The sequence below is a fragment of the Sesamum indicum genome, linkage group LG5 (genome assembly GCF_000512975.1).
Source record: "Sesamum indicum cultivar Zhongzhi No. 13 linkage group LG5, S_indicum_v1.0, whole genome shotgun sequence".
Lineage (NCBI taxonomy): Eukaryota > Viridiplantae > Streptophyta > Magnoliopsida > Lamiales > Pedaliaceae > Sesamum > Sesamum indicum.
This window is the reverse complement of record NC_026149.1, coordinates 8,091,885-8,106,786: the sequence shown is the minus strand read 5'-3', so window position 1 is coordinate 8,106,786 and position 14,902 is coordinate 8,091,885. Positions and strand designations below refer to the sequence as shown.

At 33.7% G+C, this 14,902-nt stretch overlaps 1 protein-coding gene across 1 annotated transcript; it reads left to right on the top strand.

The window, feature by feature from the left end:
- On the top strand, nt 7,530-8,426 carry LOC105162252. Its single transcript, XM_011080245.2, has one exon. It carries the CDS (start codon nt 7,585-7,587, stop codon nt 8,194-8,196), a length of 612 nt encoding a protein of 203 aa, XP_011078547.1. The 5' UTR covers nt 7,530-7,584; the 3' UTR covers nt 8,197-8,426.

The following is a 14,902-nucleotide window of genomic DNA, read 5'->3' as shown; positions in this document are numbered from 1 at the left end:
GACTTTAGTAGTGCGACATGGACCTTCCTACTCGGATACTAATCCCAGGTCTCTCAAACACTAACCAATTTGCTGAATATGGTCAAAGTTCACTTTCAGGCCTCAGTTAAATACATTTGTTCAGATAATGGATCTGAATTTACTAACGCTCAATCTAATTTGTTGTTTCAATCTCTTGGCGTAATCCACCAAACCTCATGTCCTTATACCCCTCAACAAAACGGGGTCAAAACGCAAACACAAGCATATCTTAGAAATGGCCAGGGCTCTTCTTTTTCAATCACATTTACCCACTCAATTCTAGGGGGAAAGTCATTCTCACAGCCACATTTCTCATTACCTACTTCTCTCCTCGACTGGAAATGCCCGTATGAAATTCTCTACCACAAACCACCTAAAATTTTGTAGCTTTGTACGTTTGGTTGTCTGTGCTTTGCTGCTAACACCCTGCCTCACAAAATAAAGTTTGACAAAAGAGCTTCCAAGTGCATCTTCTTTTTTACTATCAGTCCAAGAAGGCTTACAAGGTTTATGACCTTACCTCCTATGTCTTGTTTACTTCTAGGGACGTTATCTTCCACGAGCACTCCTTCCCTTATCCCAATCTCACCTCGCTATCTGCTCCTTTCGCTTTGCCGCTTCCTATTGATGATTTGGATCCTCTTGCTCTTATGAACGACCCTGTATGTCCTTCACCCACAGTCACTCCCTCCTCTGATCCTCCTGTGTCGCCCTCTTCTACCTTTGTCCCACTTCGTCAATCTGAGCGACCTCACTCTAGGTCTTCCTGGTTGTCACATTATGACTGTTATTGCATCCTTTCATCCTCTTCCTGCATCTCTATATCTTACACTACTGCACATTCTTGATTTGTTGCCCAATTATCTACTTTGCAGGAGCCTAAAAGCGATCTGCAGGCTTATAACGACAGCAATTAGGTGGAGGCCATGTCTAAAGAAGTGGATGCTCTTGCTGCGAATAAAACTTGGATCGTCACCTCTTTACCCCCTGGCAAGTGCACAATTGGTTCTCGTTGGGTCTACAAGCTGAAACTCCATCCTGACGGGTCTATTGATCGCTATAAAAGCCGTTTGCTGGCGAAGGGTTATAATCAGATCAAAGGTGTTGACTACTTCGACTCCTTTTTCCCAGTAGCTAAAGCTATTACTGTTCGCATCTTTCGGTCACTGCCGCCCTCCAACGCTTGGCCTCTATTACAACTTGACGTCAACAATGCTTTCCTCCATGGTTTTCTGGAGGAGGATGTTTATATGGACCCTCCTGAAAGCCTCCTTGGTGTTCCCTTTGGGCAGGTCCGCAAACTTCAAAGGTCATTGTATGGGCTCAAACAGGCCTCTAGGCAATGGAATTTGGAGCTCACTACCCAGTTGCTTGCTTTTAGCTTCCATCAGTCTAGCTATGAACAATGTCGCTTCATTTACCGCACTTCGAGCGACTTCACTGCCTTGTTGGTTTATGTCGACGACATCCTCCTCACTGGATTTTCTTCCTCTGCTCTAAATTCTGTAAAGTCTTATCTTGATTGTCTCTTCACTATCAAAGACCTTAGCACGACTAAGTACTTTCTTGGCCTCGAGCTCACACGTTCTTCTCATGGTTTACAGGTCACTCAACGCAAGTACTAGCAGGATATTCTGGCTAACACCTCAATGCTTGATGCCAAACCTGCTTCTACCCCGTTGCCACCAGGCCTCAAACTGGTGCTTGCTGATGGTTCCCTACTCCTTGATCCGAATCGCTTTCGGCTTCTTGTTGGCTGCTTCCTATATCTTGGATTTACTCGCCCTGACATCTCTCTCGCTGTCCAGCAGCTCAGCCAGTTCCTCTAGGCTCCTCGCTCTTCTCACTGGGATGCTGCCCTTCATGTCCGCCGTTATTTGAAGGGGTCGCCATCCACTGGCCTCTTCTTCTCCTCCACCAGATCCTCAACTCGTTGTGCCTACTCTGATGCGTCCTGCACATCTTGGAAGACCAAGAAGCAAGCCACTGTCTTCAGATCGTCCACTGAAGCCGAATATAGCAGTATGGCCTCTACTGTTTGCGAGCTCCTTTAGATCTCCTATGTGTTGCGCGACCTCCATGTCTCTGTTCCACTGCCTATCTCTTTCTGGTGCGATAACGACGCTACCCTCTACATCACCGCCAACCCCGTCTTGCATGAACGCACCAAGCACCTCGACATCAATTGCAAAATTGTTCGCGGTCAATTCAAGCTCGGCTTTATTAACCCCTCTCACATTCGTGGTTCTGATTATGTCGCTGACCTCTTCACCAAATTCCTTCCTACTGCTGATTTCGGTCATTACCTTTACAAGCTAGGCCGTGCTTCCTCGGCTCCATCTTGAGGGGGGGCTATTGCGAGCTATGGGTTCTACTGGACGCAGCAGTGTCTAAAGACTAAAGACAGCGACCTCCACACAGCAATCTCCACATCTTTCTATTTATCCTTAGTGTATTACAATCATGTTTTCCCATTTTTTACAGCTTGCATGCTTGTTAGTTTTTGGTTAGTTTTGCAGTTATACTAGCGGTTATCCACATGGGCAGGTTCTTAGAGTAGTTAGCTTCTCTCTTCCCTTTCGTCATTGTATTTATACTGCTCAATCTTTATATATCTTAGCTATTTTTTACAAGTAATACAACCACTTTTCTTCTGGACCCTCTTCCATGGCTGCATTATTTTGTGCTTGCTCTATTTTTCTACAGTAAACTTAGTACTCTGAGGAGGTATAAATACTATAGGGAGTGAGCTTGTCTGAAACGAGAGTTAGGTTTTAGGCATTGTTCTCTTGGAGATCAATGTGTGAGGTTAGGACGGTACTTAAGCAGGGGGTGCGGTGGAAAATCGGCAATTGTCGTCAGGTTAGTATTGACAGTGGCCAAGACCCTCTACTTTCCATTTGACAGTGGCTCCATGTTTACTAGAAAAGGAAGAGAAAAGCTCAACTCCTGCGGGCAGACGATTTGATCTTGGAATTAGGATTCAGTCAGGGTCGAATTCCTAGATGCTAAAGAAATTCTTAAGATTTTGATTGGTGGATAAGATGTGACTAATGCTTTGACCTGGCACTACAAGACCAACGGGAGATCTTCAGTTTGTAGTGCATACTCTCTTGTACTGAAACTAGCTAATCCGACGAGTACGTCTAGAAATTCCAAAATTATTTCTAGCGCAAATCAAGTAGATTCATAGTGTTCAAGGCAAAAGTCAAGGCATTCATGACGAAAATCATCGAAACCCAATGTTTAATTCATGATTGCAGTGCTAAGCCTACGCACTAACATTATTAAAGCACAAATCCACATTGATAGAAGATCGAAACTCTAATTCCACAAAGAAACATCCAAATCCAAGTCGAACATTCCTACTCCACATTACTTCATTCTAAATAAGTCAACAGACCCTTATATTAACATCACTGAAGACCCAAGTCAACATTTGATGAGATCAAAACGTTAAATTCCACCTCCAAAATTATCAAATATCAAAAATCACGTTCTTGAAATAAAAAATCAAATAATTCAAGTAAAACTTTTACACCCATAATATAAATAATAAAATTCAAATATTCATTTATGATATTGTTTTGTTTCAATAAGTTCATAAATACAAAATCAACATTACAACCCCAATACCTACTCTTTCCTAACCATAATTATAACATGAAAACTGCAATTTTGCCAAATTGTTAGGCGTAAGAGATACATCCCATCTTATATTTTAAGGTTATTTAAAAGCTTGTCTTATCCTGCAAGACTTATCATCAAAATAGTATATATTTAACAGCTCATAAATTCCTAAAAGTGTCTTATGAATCCCTACCTAAACATTAATCACCTTAATCCAATCATTAATTAGGACCAATTATTGACAAGAGATTTTGTCAACTTCCTACCCGATCTCTCTCCATGTGAAACCTTAGAATCTTCTTCATGACCCATCACTAAGTTCAATCAAATGATTCATGCATATGGGCGAAGAACAACCGCCAACCGCTTTCGGTGAAAGCAACCGCCTTTCGCCTTATCTTTCAGTCGCTCAATCATTCTTGTTTTCTTCTGTCTCAAACTATTAACTAATAATTAATATGATTAATTACACCTAAATTTTTTTCGAAAATGTTAAATTGTATTTTTTTAAAAAATTAAAATTGTATTTACACACCTAACCCTCTTTAAAATTAATTATTTACACCTAACCCCCTCTTATTAGAATTTGGACGAAAAATCAGATATTAACTAAAAAGAATAACATTAATTTTCAATTTCACTCCTTATTTAACATTATGTAATAATTTTGTACTTATAATTAAAGACATATATAGCGACATTAACCTCACTCAATACAAAAAATTACGGGATTGTTTTACAATTCTGAAAAGATAAATATTAAAAATATTAAAGTACTAAAATTACGTGACCAAAAATATATTTAAGCCAAACGCAACTAATACATATTATTGATAATAATTTTAATTTCATTTTGGTAAATAATACTATACATTTCTCTAGGATGAATAATAATTTACCTCCATGTGATAGCGAAAAGGAGCAATTACCCCCCTATGAAAAACATATAGTAATTTACTCTTATGTACTTTTTAAAATGAAGCAGTTTACCTCCTTGTACAGGGATGTAAATTGCTTCACTTTAAAAATTATACGACGATAAATTATTGATATTTTAAATGAAGTGAATCGCTATTTATTTTTTCTTAAGAAAATAATTTGATCATATACGATACCACGAGACATTATTTGCCCTTTTCCCCATTTTCCTGAGTACTAATTAAATTAAATTAAATTAAAAAACTCTTGAGAGGGGCAGAACAGTATCCCTACCAAACAAAAGATGTGTCAAAAATTGTGTAGACAACACATGAAAAAGCCCACATGTGCACGTCTTCCTTCCTGCCTTTCAACCCACAGAAAAAGATGCACAGTTATATTTTAATTTTAACAAATATTAAAAGTGGACACGTGGTGTGTCCATAGGGAATGTGTCACCCCAAGACACAATGTACGTGGCATGCATCCCAACTCATCGCTTCTCCCGACAGGAAAAAGGTCGTTAATCAAACGGCTTCTTCGTTTGTCGTTTTGCGTTCACGAGCAGCCGGTCCCCTCCGCATCTCCCATTCCTATAATATATTTCGGTTCGGTCCAATCCAATTACCTGAATAGCTGAATGATTTCTGAAATATATTTCACATTTACCTTTATTTTATTTAGAGCATGATTTTGATATTATCTCACCAAGTTCGAGGGTATCTATTTTATAAAAAATTAAGTGGGAAAATACAAATAATTCTTTTGTAATATTGTAAATGAGCAAATTACCCATTTATAAAAAAATAAATAGCGATTCCTCCTTTAATTTTTTAAAATACAACAATTTACTCCTTATGATTTTTAAAATGAAGCAATTTACATCCTTATAGCAATTTATCTCCTGATAGCAATTTACCTCCTTGTATAAGGAGGTAAATTATTTTGTTTTAAAAACTATAGGGGGGTGAATTGCTATTTTTTTTTCATAAGACGGTAATATGCTCATTTTCAATATCACATGGAGATAAATTGCTATTCACCAAAAAATAAAGTAATTATGTCGACGCCTCTCAAAAATTCAGTTCTGCGCATTCTTTTTGTCATTTATGAAATCATAAAAACGTTCTATGTGGGTATATGTCATATTTATCTTACTTTATATGAACTATTAAATTATTATAATTTATTGCTATTGAATCAATGTAATTCGCTATGTATTGATTTTCGAGGTATTACACACACCAAAATCAAAGGTATACCCTTAATTAAGATAGATTATTTCAATAATCCCCGACGGAATGTACTTATAATTTTATAAAAAAAAGGATATATTTGTATAATTAAATGTAACCTTAGAGCTTCCGCATAATTTTTCAGAAAAAATAGGAATAATTATAGTATTCGCTTATGAGGTTTGATGTAATTACACATAAATCGTTTGAAAAATTATATCTAGTACTCCGAGTGTTTGTTTTCGTTTAATAAATAAGTCCATCCATTAGTCAAATTCATCGAATTTACTGATAGTATTAAAAAAATTTGATGAAAATCCATACTTAATCCAGTTTAACTTATTACTGACTAAAACTATCTCATAAATTATAGTTGGAATTATAAATACACAATCTAATTAGAAGTAATATTCACACCCCTTTAAAATAAATTACATTGACACTCCTAAGAAAATGTACTTATAATTTTGTAAAGAGAAAGAAATATTTGTATAATTAGATATAACTTTAGAGTGTACCCATATAATTTATTGAAAAAAAAACATATAATCCTTTAATTTGTATGTTTAATTGCTATAATAAAAAAAATAACTAAGACAAAGAGTAACTTACACAACTTTACAACAACTATTGATTGTTATTGCAGTAGGTAAGAATAAAATATTAACACAATTAAAATTTTGCAAATATTTTAGTTATAACTTAAAAATACTTTAAATATTTTGAACATGCCTAAAATTCTAAAAAAAATTGTTTGATCATTTTCGAAATTAAATATTTTTTTTATTATGTAAATAGGGTTGATATAATTTATTTACGATGAGTTTTAAGTCTTATAATATAGAAAATAATTTATTTTTATACGATAATATGTAGGATAAACTTTTTATTGAAAAGAGCGATACAATGAATACCCGAATGACCTGGAATACAAACAAGGTCGTTAAGATAATGGTGAAATGCTTCAACTAAAATCATCCGACGATCAAATTAATAGCAAGCTCAAAAGTGATGAACATTGAAATAGAATCTAATTATCAAGAAGAACGACCCCCCAACCCCAAAAAAAAAGTTATGAAATTTTTTATAATTTAGATATATAATGAGATAAAATTACATTTTTTTCGATAAAATTAAGGAATATTGAATATTTTTTAAGAACGTGGCGTATGTGGTCTGTCTCTCGGGCAAACGATCATCCAATTATTATAAATAAAACAGATTTATATAAAAACATCATGAACATCTGATAATCTAGGTAAAAAGTTTTATGCGTGTTCTTTGAATAGGTGAATAGGTGAATGTGATTTATTTTATATGGCTGGATTCATTGATGTGTGGGAGATCAATTGTCATTATTCTTGATTTGTTACGACGATCGAACGTAAATGAGAAGAAAATTATGAAATTATAATGTCATTTTGTAATAATTAATGATAAAAATGCATTTAACTAAAGGCAATAAAAAGAATTTAATTTTTGGAGAACGAAGCATTTATGAACCAAAATTTAATTCTCTAATCATTAATTGTTGTTAAGTCACGCAGTTTTTGTTCTCTCTTATATAAGTGTAATTTCGGTCTTATGATATATTTGACTAGAAAATCTAAAGCGAATGACGACCGTTGATTTAAAAAGTCCGAACGCATGAGAAGTAGATGGTAGGGTCCGAACCCGATGGAATACGGATCCCCATTGCTCCTATAAATACGTAGCTGGAGGTGAGCTCTGTTTGCCACTTTCATTACTCAAAACCTCAAGAAAGCAAACAATTCCATCCATGGTGGATTACTCACCTCGTAGATCGAGCGGACCGGTCCTCCGGTCCACTTCCCCTTCTGGAAGACTAAACCGCCACTGTTCATCGTATACGCCCTCGTTCCGCTCCTCCTCCTTCGCTTCCGCCACTTCCTCCGCCTTCAGCCCCACCCGCTCATTGCGGAGGCCCACCTCTCCAACCCGTGTAAATGTCTACAAGTATACTTCCCCCTCCCTCAGCTTCTCCCTGGACCGGCCCGGTTCGCCAAACCGGTCTATTTCCATGTCCACCCGGGTGGAGAACTCTCCGGCGTCCACCGCCCCCAGTCAGAAGAGGACGTGTATGTGCTCGCCCACCAACCACCCGGGTTCGTTCAGGTGCAGCTTGCACAAAGCCGGGTTCGCCAACAACGGAGTTCCGAGTAGTTCTCAAGCGGCGACGTGTGGGAGCTCCAGCCGGCTGAACATGAGGCGCTCCGCCATGACGAATTCTCTGGTGCGGATTGGTACAGTGGAGGGGGATTTAGTGAGACGAGCCTTGGCCGCTCTGATTCGCCCGTCTTCACATCAGCAGCGCCGCCGAGGTGAGTTCCGGCCGCGACCCAGCCGGCTCTCCGTCATGTCCAAGGCTTAGATTTCTAAGCTAGCTCCGGCGGTTACGACGTTTCAACGCGGCGGATAAGCGACTGAGCTGCGCCCGTGATGTCAGCCTGATTTGCGCGGGCGAAGGGGAACGGATATTTTTTGGTTTTCCGGCGACCCGAAAACCCGTAGGATCCGACTTATTTTTACCGGACTTTTCATGTACATACCTAAATGATATTCATAATTATGAATTAAATAATTTTAATTATGAGAAATTAATGCACCGATTTTCCGCATCATAAAAAGCATCCGTATCTTAATTTTACCCTCCTCAGTTTACGATCACGTCAGCTTTTCTTAGGACGCGTTTGGCCAATGGTTTAAGCTGTATAGATCTTACACGAAAAAAGGAAAAATATCATTCTGAAAAGGATAAATTACAACTGATTCTCAATAAGTGTAATTATGCTTTTCTTTTTCCTTTTTTCTAAAATCATAAATACTCTTATTATAAAGAATAATTATATTGTTTTTAGATGGGTGTGGTAAAAAATTATCACTTATCTTTGTTTTTATTGTTTTTTAAAAAATAAAATATTTAAAAAAAGAATTTTTAGGGTGGTAAAGTAAATAACTAATGAAAATATTAGTTATATAATTTTTTTGTGAAATCTTAGAAAATATACCTATTATAATTTAAAAGGAAATTTTAAATTTAAGGGTTAAACGGAAATTTGATAGCATTAGTCGTTAGAGCTTTTATATTTTTTTGTTCAATATGTTTTTAGGTGTGCACTTTTGGTCTCATAATTTTTAAAAAATAACATTTTTAATCAAATGCACTTAACGGCCACGTGACCTATTTCGTTAAACATCTAACGAAAAAGTATCAAAGGACTAAGAGTGTTACTTTTTTAAAGTTACGGGACTAAAAGTGAGAATTTTGTAACCAATTGAATCAACAGTAGAAAGACTCTAAGTTAATAGGACGAAAAATGTTATTTCCTCTAACAAACTTGAGGCTACTACGATATTAGTCGTAGTTAAAAATTATGTCAATATTTTAATCATCAACATTATTATGATAAACATTTTTTTCCTTAATTAATATTTTAACAAAAATTGATTTATCATGATAAATATTTAAGTTTTTATATTAATTTTATTTAATTATTGTTGATAAATCTGTCTGAAAGGGAATAGAGAAATTTGGTGTTTGATTGGAAAGATCAGACGGAGGGGAAAAGTAAATTTGGACGTATACAAATTATTTTTGAAATTTAAATTTTTTTTGTTTAAAATTAGACGAAAAAGTGAAAATATTAGACCAACAAGAGATTGAAAAATATTATTTTTATTTACTTTTTTCATATAATTTTTATTTTTTATTTTTCTTGGTAATAACATCCACACATAAGCTTTTTCAGTTAATTGCAATCTACCTACCTGTGTTGTGGAAAATAGGTAAACAACCTCCATATAGAAAATAAAATAGTAATTTACTTCCACTCTATGTTTTAGAAAATGAAGCAATTTACTTCCCTACCAAAGTAGGTAAATTGTTTCATTTTTTAAAACATAGTGGTGTAAATTGCTATTTATTTTTTAGGATAATTTGCTCATTTTTAATATCACAGGAGGATAAATTGCTATTCACCCTAATATTTTTTGAGAAAAGATAATCACATAAAACATATTCTTGTTCTTGTTTGACAGATACTTTTATTGATAAGTTTTAAAAATTTTAGTAATTTAAAAATATTTTAGTATAATATTAACTTGAGTTTTTTTAGAACAGAATGAAGAGAAATGATTAATCAGTAAAATTTCAAATATTAATTTTTCATTTCTCAATTTATTTTTCTTGTACAAACAAAGAAAAGTATTTGGTTTTTACTCTCCTTTCAATCATATCAAACAACAAAGAAAAAATTTACATTTTCTTTCCCCTCTCCTCGCATTTTCACTCCCCTCCTCTCACTTTTCATTTTCTTTCATCGAACCAAACGAACCCTTAATGTCAGCTGAGGACTTACCATCCAGAGTTCTGGGAGACTAATCAATTCGAGAAGTAAGAACATCAAGAACTTCACCGACGGTGTTTAACTATTTTCTTTAGGTTCTTTTTCATTTCGATAAACTACACCGTTATCTCCTAAAATTTAATTTAATTATACAAATATTTTTTATCTTTTGTAAACTTACAAATACACCTTGCAAGGAGTGTCAATTTAATTTATTTCAAGGACATTTCTGTAACTTCGTCGCTGCAAGGAGCTTTTTTCATGTAAATTACAATTACAATATATCGACAGAGTATACTTAAGAAATATTTACATAAAATTTAGTGATAATTAGATTATAAATCTCTTGGCCCATAATTTATTTACACAAATCATCACTATTTTTTGCATAATTATAAAAACCATCCCTGATAACTAAAAATCGAGTTATTTTGTGTAATATTATTGACGTTTTTAAATATGAGTATTTAAATTTTTATTAAAAAAAACAACTTATAAAAAGATAAATATATAATACCGAGACGAAGTAGATAGACGTCTGGTATGTTAATAGGTATGGGGTTTATGGTCATGCATGGGCCATGTCTAATACTATTTGACTGAGATGATACCATCCTGTGTCTGTGTGATGTGACATAATGCATAGACGCTTTAATTTCTGGATAAGGTTGTGAAAGTGAGAGGTTGGTTGGAGGTGCCCCTTTACTGTGGATTTCAATGGAGTCGGTTTGGGGCCAGTCTCCTCCACTTTATTTATTTGACTTATTCTAATATGAGAAAATTCATTAAATTTTGAATAATTAAAAGGTTTATTTGTTAGATATAAATAAATATTATGGGTATTAAATATAATTTTTTTAAATTATATGGAGTTGATGTGTAATTATATTAAATTTTAAGAAAGGATAATTTCATTGTCCTTTAATAAGTACGATAAAATTTTAATTATGCACACAAATTGAATGTGTTTCAATTGAAAAATAGTATTTTTGATCCGGTGAATTAGGTCTCTATTTTATTTTTGGTCCCTTTTGTAAGAATATCAGCACTTTTGGTCTCGTAAGTGGTAGAAAATAATATTTTTGGTCTCATCTACTTTTTCGTCTATAATTTAACGGCTTAAAATATGTGGCCCACACGTGGCTGTTAAGTATTTTTTATGAAGGAAAAATTTGTGCGTTTTTCAGCGTGGTACCACTTTTCGGATGAAATATAACTACATTTGAGGGGAAAAATAAATCTGAAAAAAAATTAGGACAAGTAAAGGGGAATTTCTCTCTTCTTTCAACATAAATTGAGAATCTCACCCTTTGCATATTTTTGTAAGTTTTGAAATTAAGTAGAAGTAACAAAAAGAAAAATTATGTCCTTCACAAATGAATCGAGTAGACTGAGTAGAACATTCATATGCTACTGTGGAAAAAGACTAGCCAAAAGTATTTAGCGGCCACGTGTTGCATACGTGCCTTACACTGTTAAATTGTAAACTATAAAAATGAATAATGACAAAAAATACTAATTTTTATAAATTACAAAAGTAAAATTGCTGATCCCATACCAAAAATGCTATTTGCCCTGCTTTAATCGCAAGTAAATATTATTTTGGATGAGTTTAGGATAAAATCCAATACCTGACCCAGAAGTATAGGTGCATGGTTTTGGCTCTGATTGTAACCATGAATTAAGATATATCTCCTAGGAATCATAAATTATTTAAAAAAATACTTATAAATTTCGATAAATATAAATCTTACATTTATATAATCATCTTAAAAATAATTTATTCTTACTGATTGAGCGGACAAGTCCTAAATGAGATTGAAATTCTCAAACTCAACTACGAAATTATTGACTTTGAAGGTTTTACACAAAGTATAAGCATGTAAAAATCTATGGATAGGCCTTTTTATTTTTGAATTAATTTATATTTCATTTATTTATGTAATTTGAATAATAATATAGTTATATACAGAAAAGAGTAAATTATATTTTGTCGTTCTAGCTATGCTCGTTTTTATACTTTATCATTGATTTTTTTTTTTGTTAACTTACCATCTGAGCTTTTTAAAATTTATACTTTGGTATATGACTATTTTTTTGTTGATTTTTCTGTTGAAACAATATCACATGCTGAGCATGTGAGAAATATCACGTCACGTAAACCTTAAATACAATATTTACACTGTGATGGGTATGGCCCAGGAATGATTAACCCAAGAAAAGTGTTAAGCCCACGTCAGGCTTAGAGAGACAGCCTGCCCAAAGACACTGGGCCCAGCCCAGGAAGGAAACACCATATAACATAATTAGGTCTTAAGACGAAGGGCCACTAGACTCAATCCAAGAAGGAGCCACCATGCCAGGACCTGGCCAATAGGGAGGCTTGCCCCTCAAAATTGGACCATGGAAGAGACACAATACAAAGGCCTATTAACGTCTTTTCAAGGCCCGCCTAGGGGAAGAGTGTGGAAGTTGACTCTTCAGTTTAAAAGGACTCCCTACTAGGTAGGATTTGGTGTGGTGGAGGAGTCCGTACTCCTTCGGAATCTTGCTGATCAAGGAGCGAATAAAGTGCAATCTTATCCACCAGAACCTCGCCTTCCTTGCCAAACACGCAGCTCCCCAAAGTCCCTGCAAAGGGGGGCTCATCCTCTATAAATATGGGGAACACCCTTCAACCGGACATACTTACGCGCATTCAAGAACCTCTCTTGCTATCACTCTGCTCTTCTAAATTCGTACTCTTGCATATGGAGTTCTCATTTTTATCATAATTTCTCGTCATACTTTATTTTTACATTTATCTGTTCTTAAATATGGGACTAACTTAAACATCGGAGTGCTAACGTATTGTTTCGCATGTCCCTTTTCTCAAGTACTTACAGTCAATTAGCTCAAACTCAGCATCAAGATCCAAGAACTTTGGACCATGCTAAAATCGCGCGCATCACACTACATGTGGTGTTTTTTTGACAAAAAAATTTGATTAAAAAATAGTTAAAAAAGACGAAGTGCAAAATTTCATAAGTTGACACACAAAAAAAAATTAAGATGTCAAAGTGTAAAAAAAATTATAATTCGGACGGCAAAATATAATTAACCCTATAAAAAAAGTAATATTATTCTAAACAACCATAATAATGATGAAAAACTTACAACCTGTAGCATATTAACAAATAATGATTTAAGATTCTAATTTAATAAATTAAAGTATAATAGAACAATTAGATTTTAATTTCATGTCATATATTATGATGAAGAAATATTAATGATGTAATTTTTTGCTGTCTGCATTGTCATATGTGTGACGCCCCAAAAATTATAATATATAATTGGGGGATTAATTGATAATTTTTTTTTGTGAAATTTAGTTAATTGATAAATAAATTATAGGTCATAATTGAAATATAATAAAACTTGAACGGGTTAAATTGGAACTCGTTATAATATTTGAAAGCAAATTATATTAATTAAGAAATTAGAAAGGACGCAATTGGTATTTTGAGAAAATTTTATTTAAATAAATAAAATAATAGTAATATTATATATAAATGTAAATAATATATATATATATTAAGTAATATTATATATATATACATATACATATATAAATATAAGTAGAGAGAGAGAGAATTGAGAGTGGAGGTGGGGCCACAACCCCCACCGCCTCCTCACTCTCTTTCTTTTTATTTTGTTGTTCTTGGTACACACAAATGCACACAACACATACAATTTCGGCCAAAAAAAAGAAGAAGAAAAGAGAAGGAATAGAGGTACGAATTATAATTATAATTTTTATTAATTTACATAATTATAGTATTTAATTAGTCTATTTATTAAATATTGTTTATACTAAGCGATGTACTATTGAATCGGAGTATTTTACGAGTTTGGTTATTTAAAATAGTGTCGAATTAAATATCAAATTGGATATAAAAATGATATCGTTGGTCGATTAGATTATTAAATTTATTAGATTTGAATATTGCTATAGCCAATTTATACAATTTCATCGAAATTGTTAACCAAATACGCAATTATATGTATTACTGTTCAATTAAAGAGTATAATAACGAGAAATTGATAGAAAATTCATAGAAATATTCTGAGAATTATATTTAATAAATGGTATGTTAATAAAGAGGAAAAACGAAGATTTGTATTTCGATAGAAAAGAAATATTAAAAAATTATTAGAAATTGTACAAATGATATTCAATATTATATTTAAAAGAAATTATGATATTCTCGATATATTAATTGTATGTGGTATAACTCATTATAGGAAATGGGGGTACGGTGAAACGACTGATAATTATCATTGAGTAGATAAAAGCATTGTGAAGTCGAGGTAAGTAAATAATTAGTATTATCTATATATTATTTGTGGTATTATTATTATATGACTTTGTGGTTCATGCTGATATTGATTTATCTAAAAGTATATGAGTGATGGATTATTTGATTTGATTGACGGTATTGTGTACGTGGAATGAGGAAATGCGTTGGAATATAATGTTTGTTGTTTGATGTATTGTGGATGTCTGAAAATGAGAATATGTTAATATATTGTTTTACGTTACTAGTTGCTTACAAGAATGGTGATATGTGGAAATGAGGGAGTGGTGGAAATTGAATATAATTGTGGTGTGAATACCCCTTGATGTGTTGAAAGCCTATAAGGCGAAAATATGATATGAAAGTGCTATGTGCGAAAAGAAAGTGCTATGTG

Coding starts and splice junctions, on each gene's coding strand:
- LOC105162252 (XM_011080245.2), top strand. CDS start 7,585: ATGGTGGATTACTCACCTCGTAGATCGAGCGGACCGGTCCTCCGGTCC.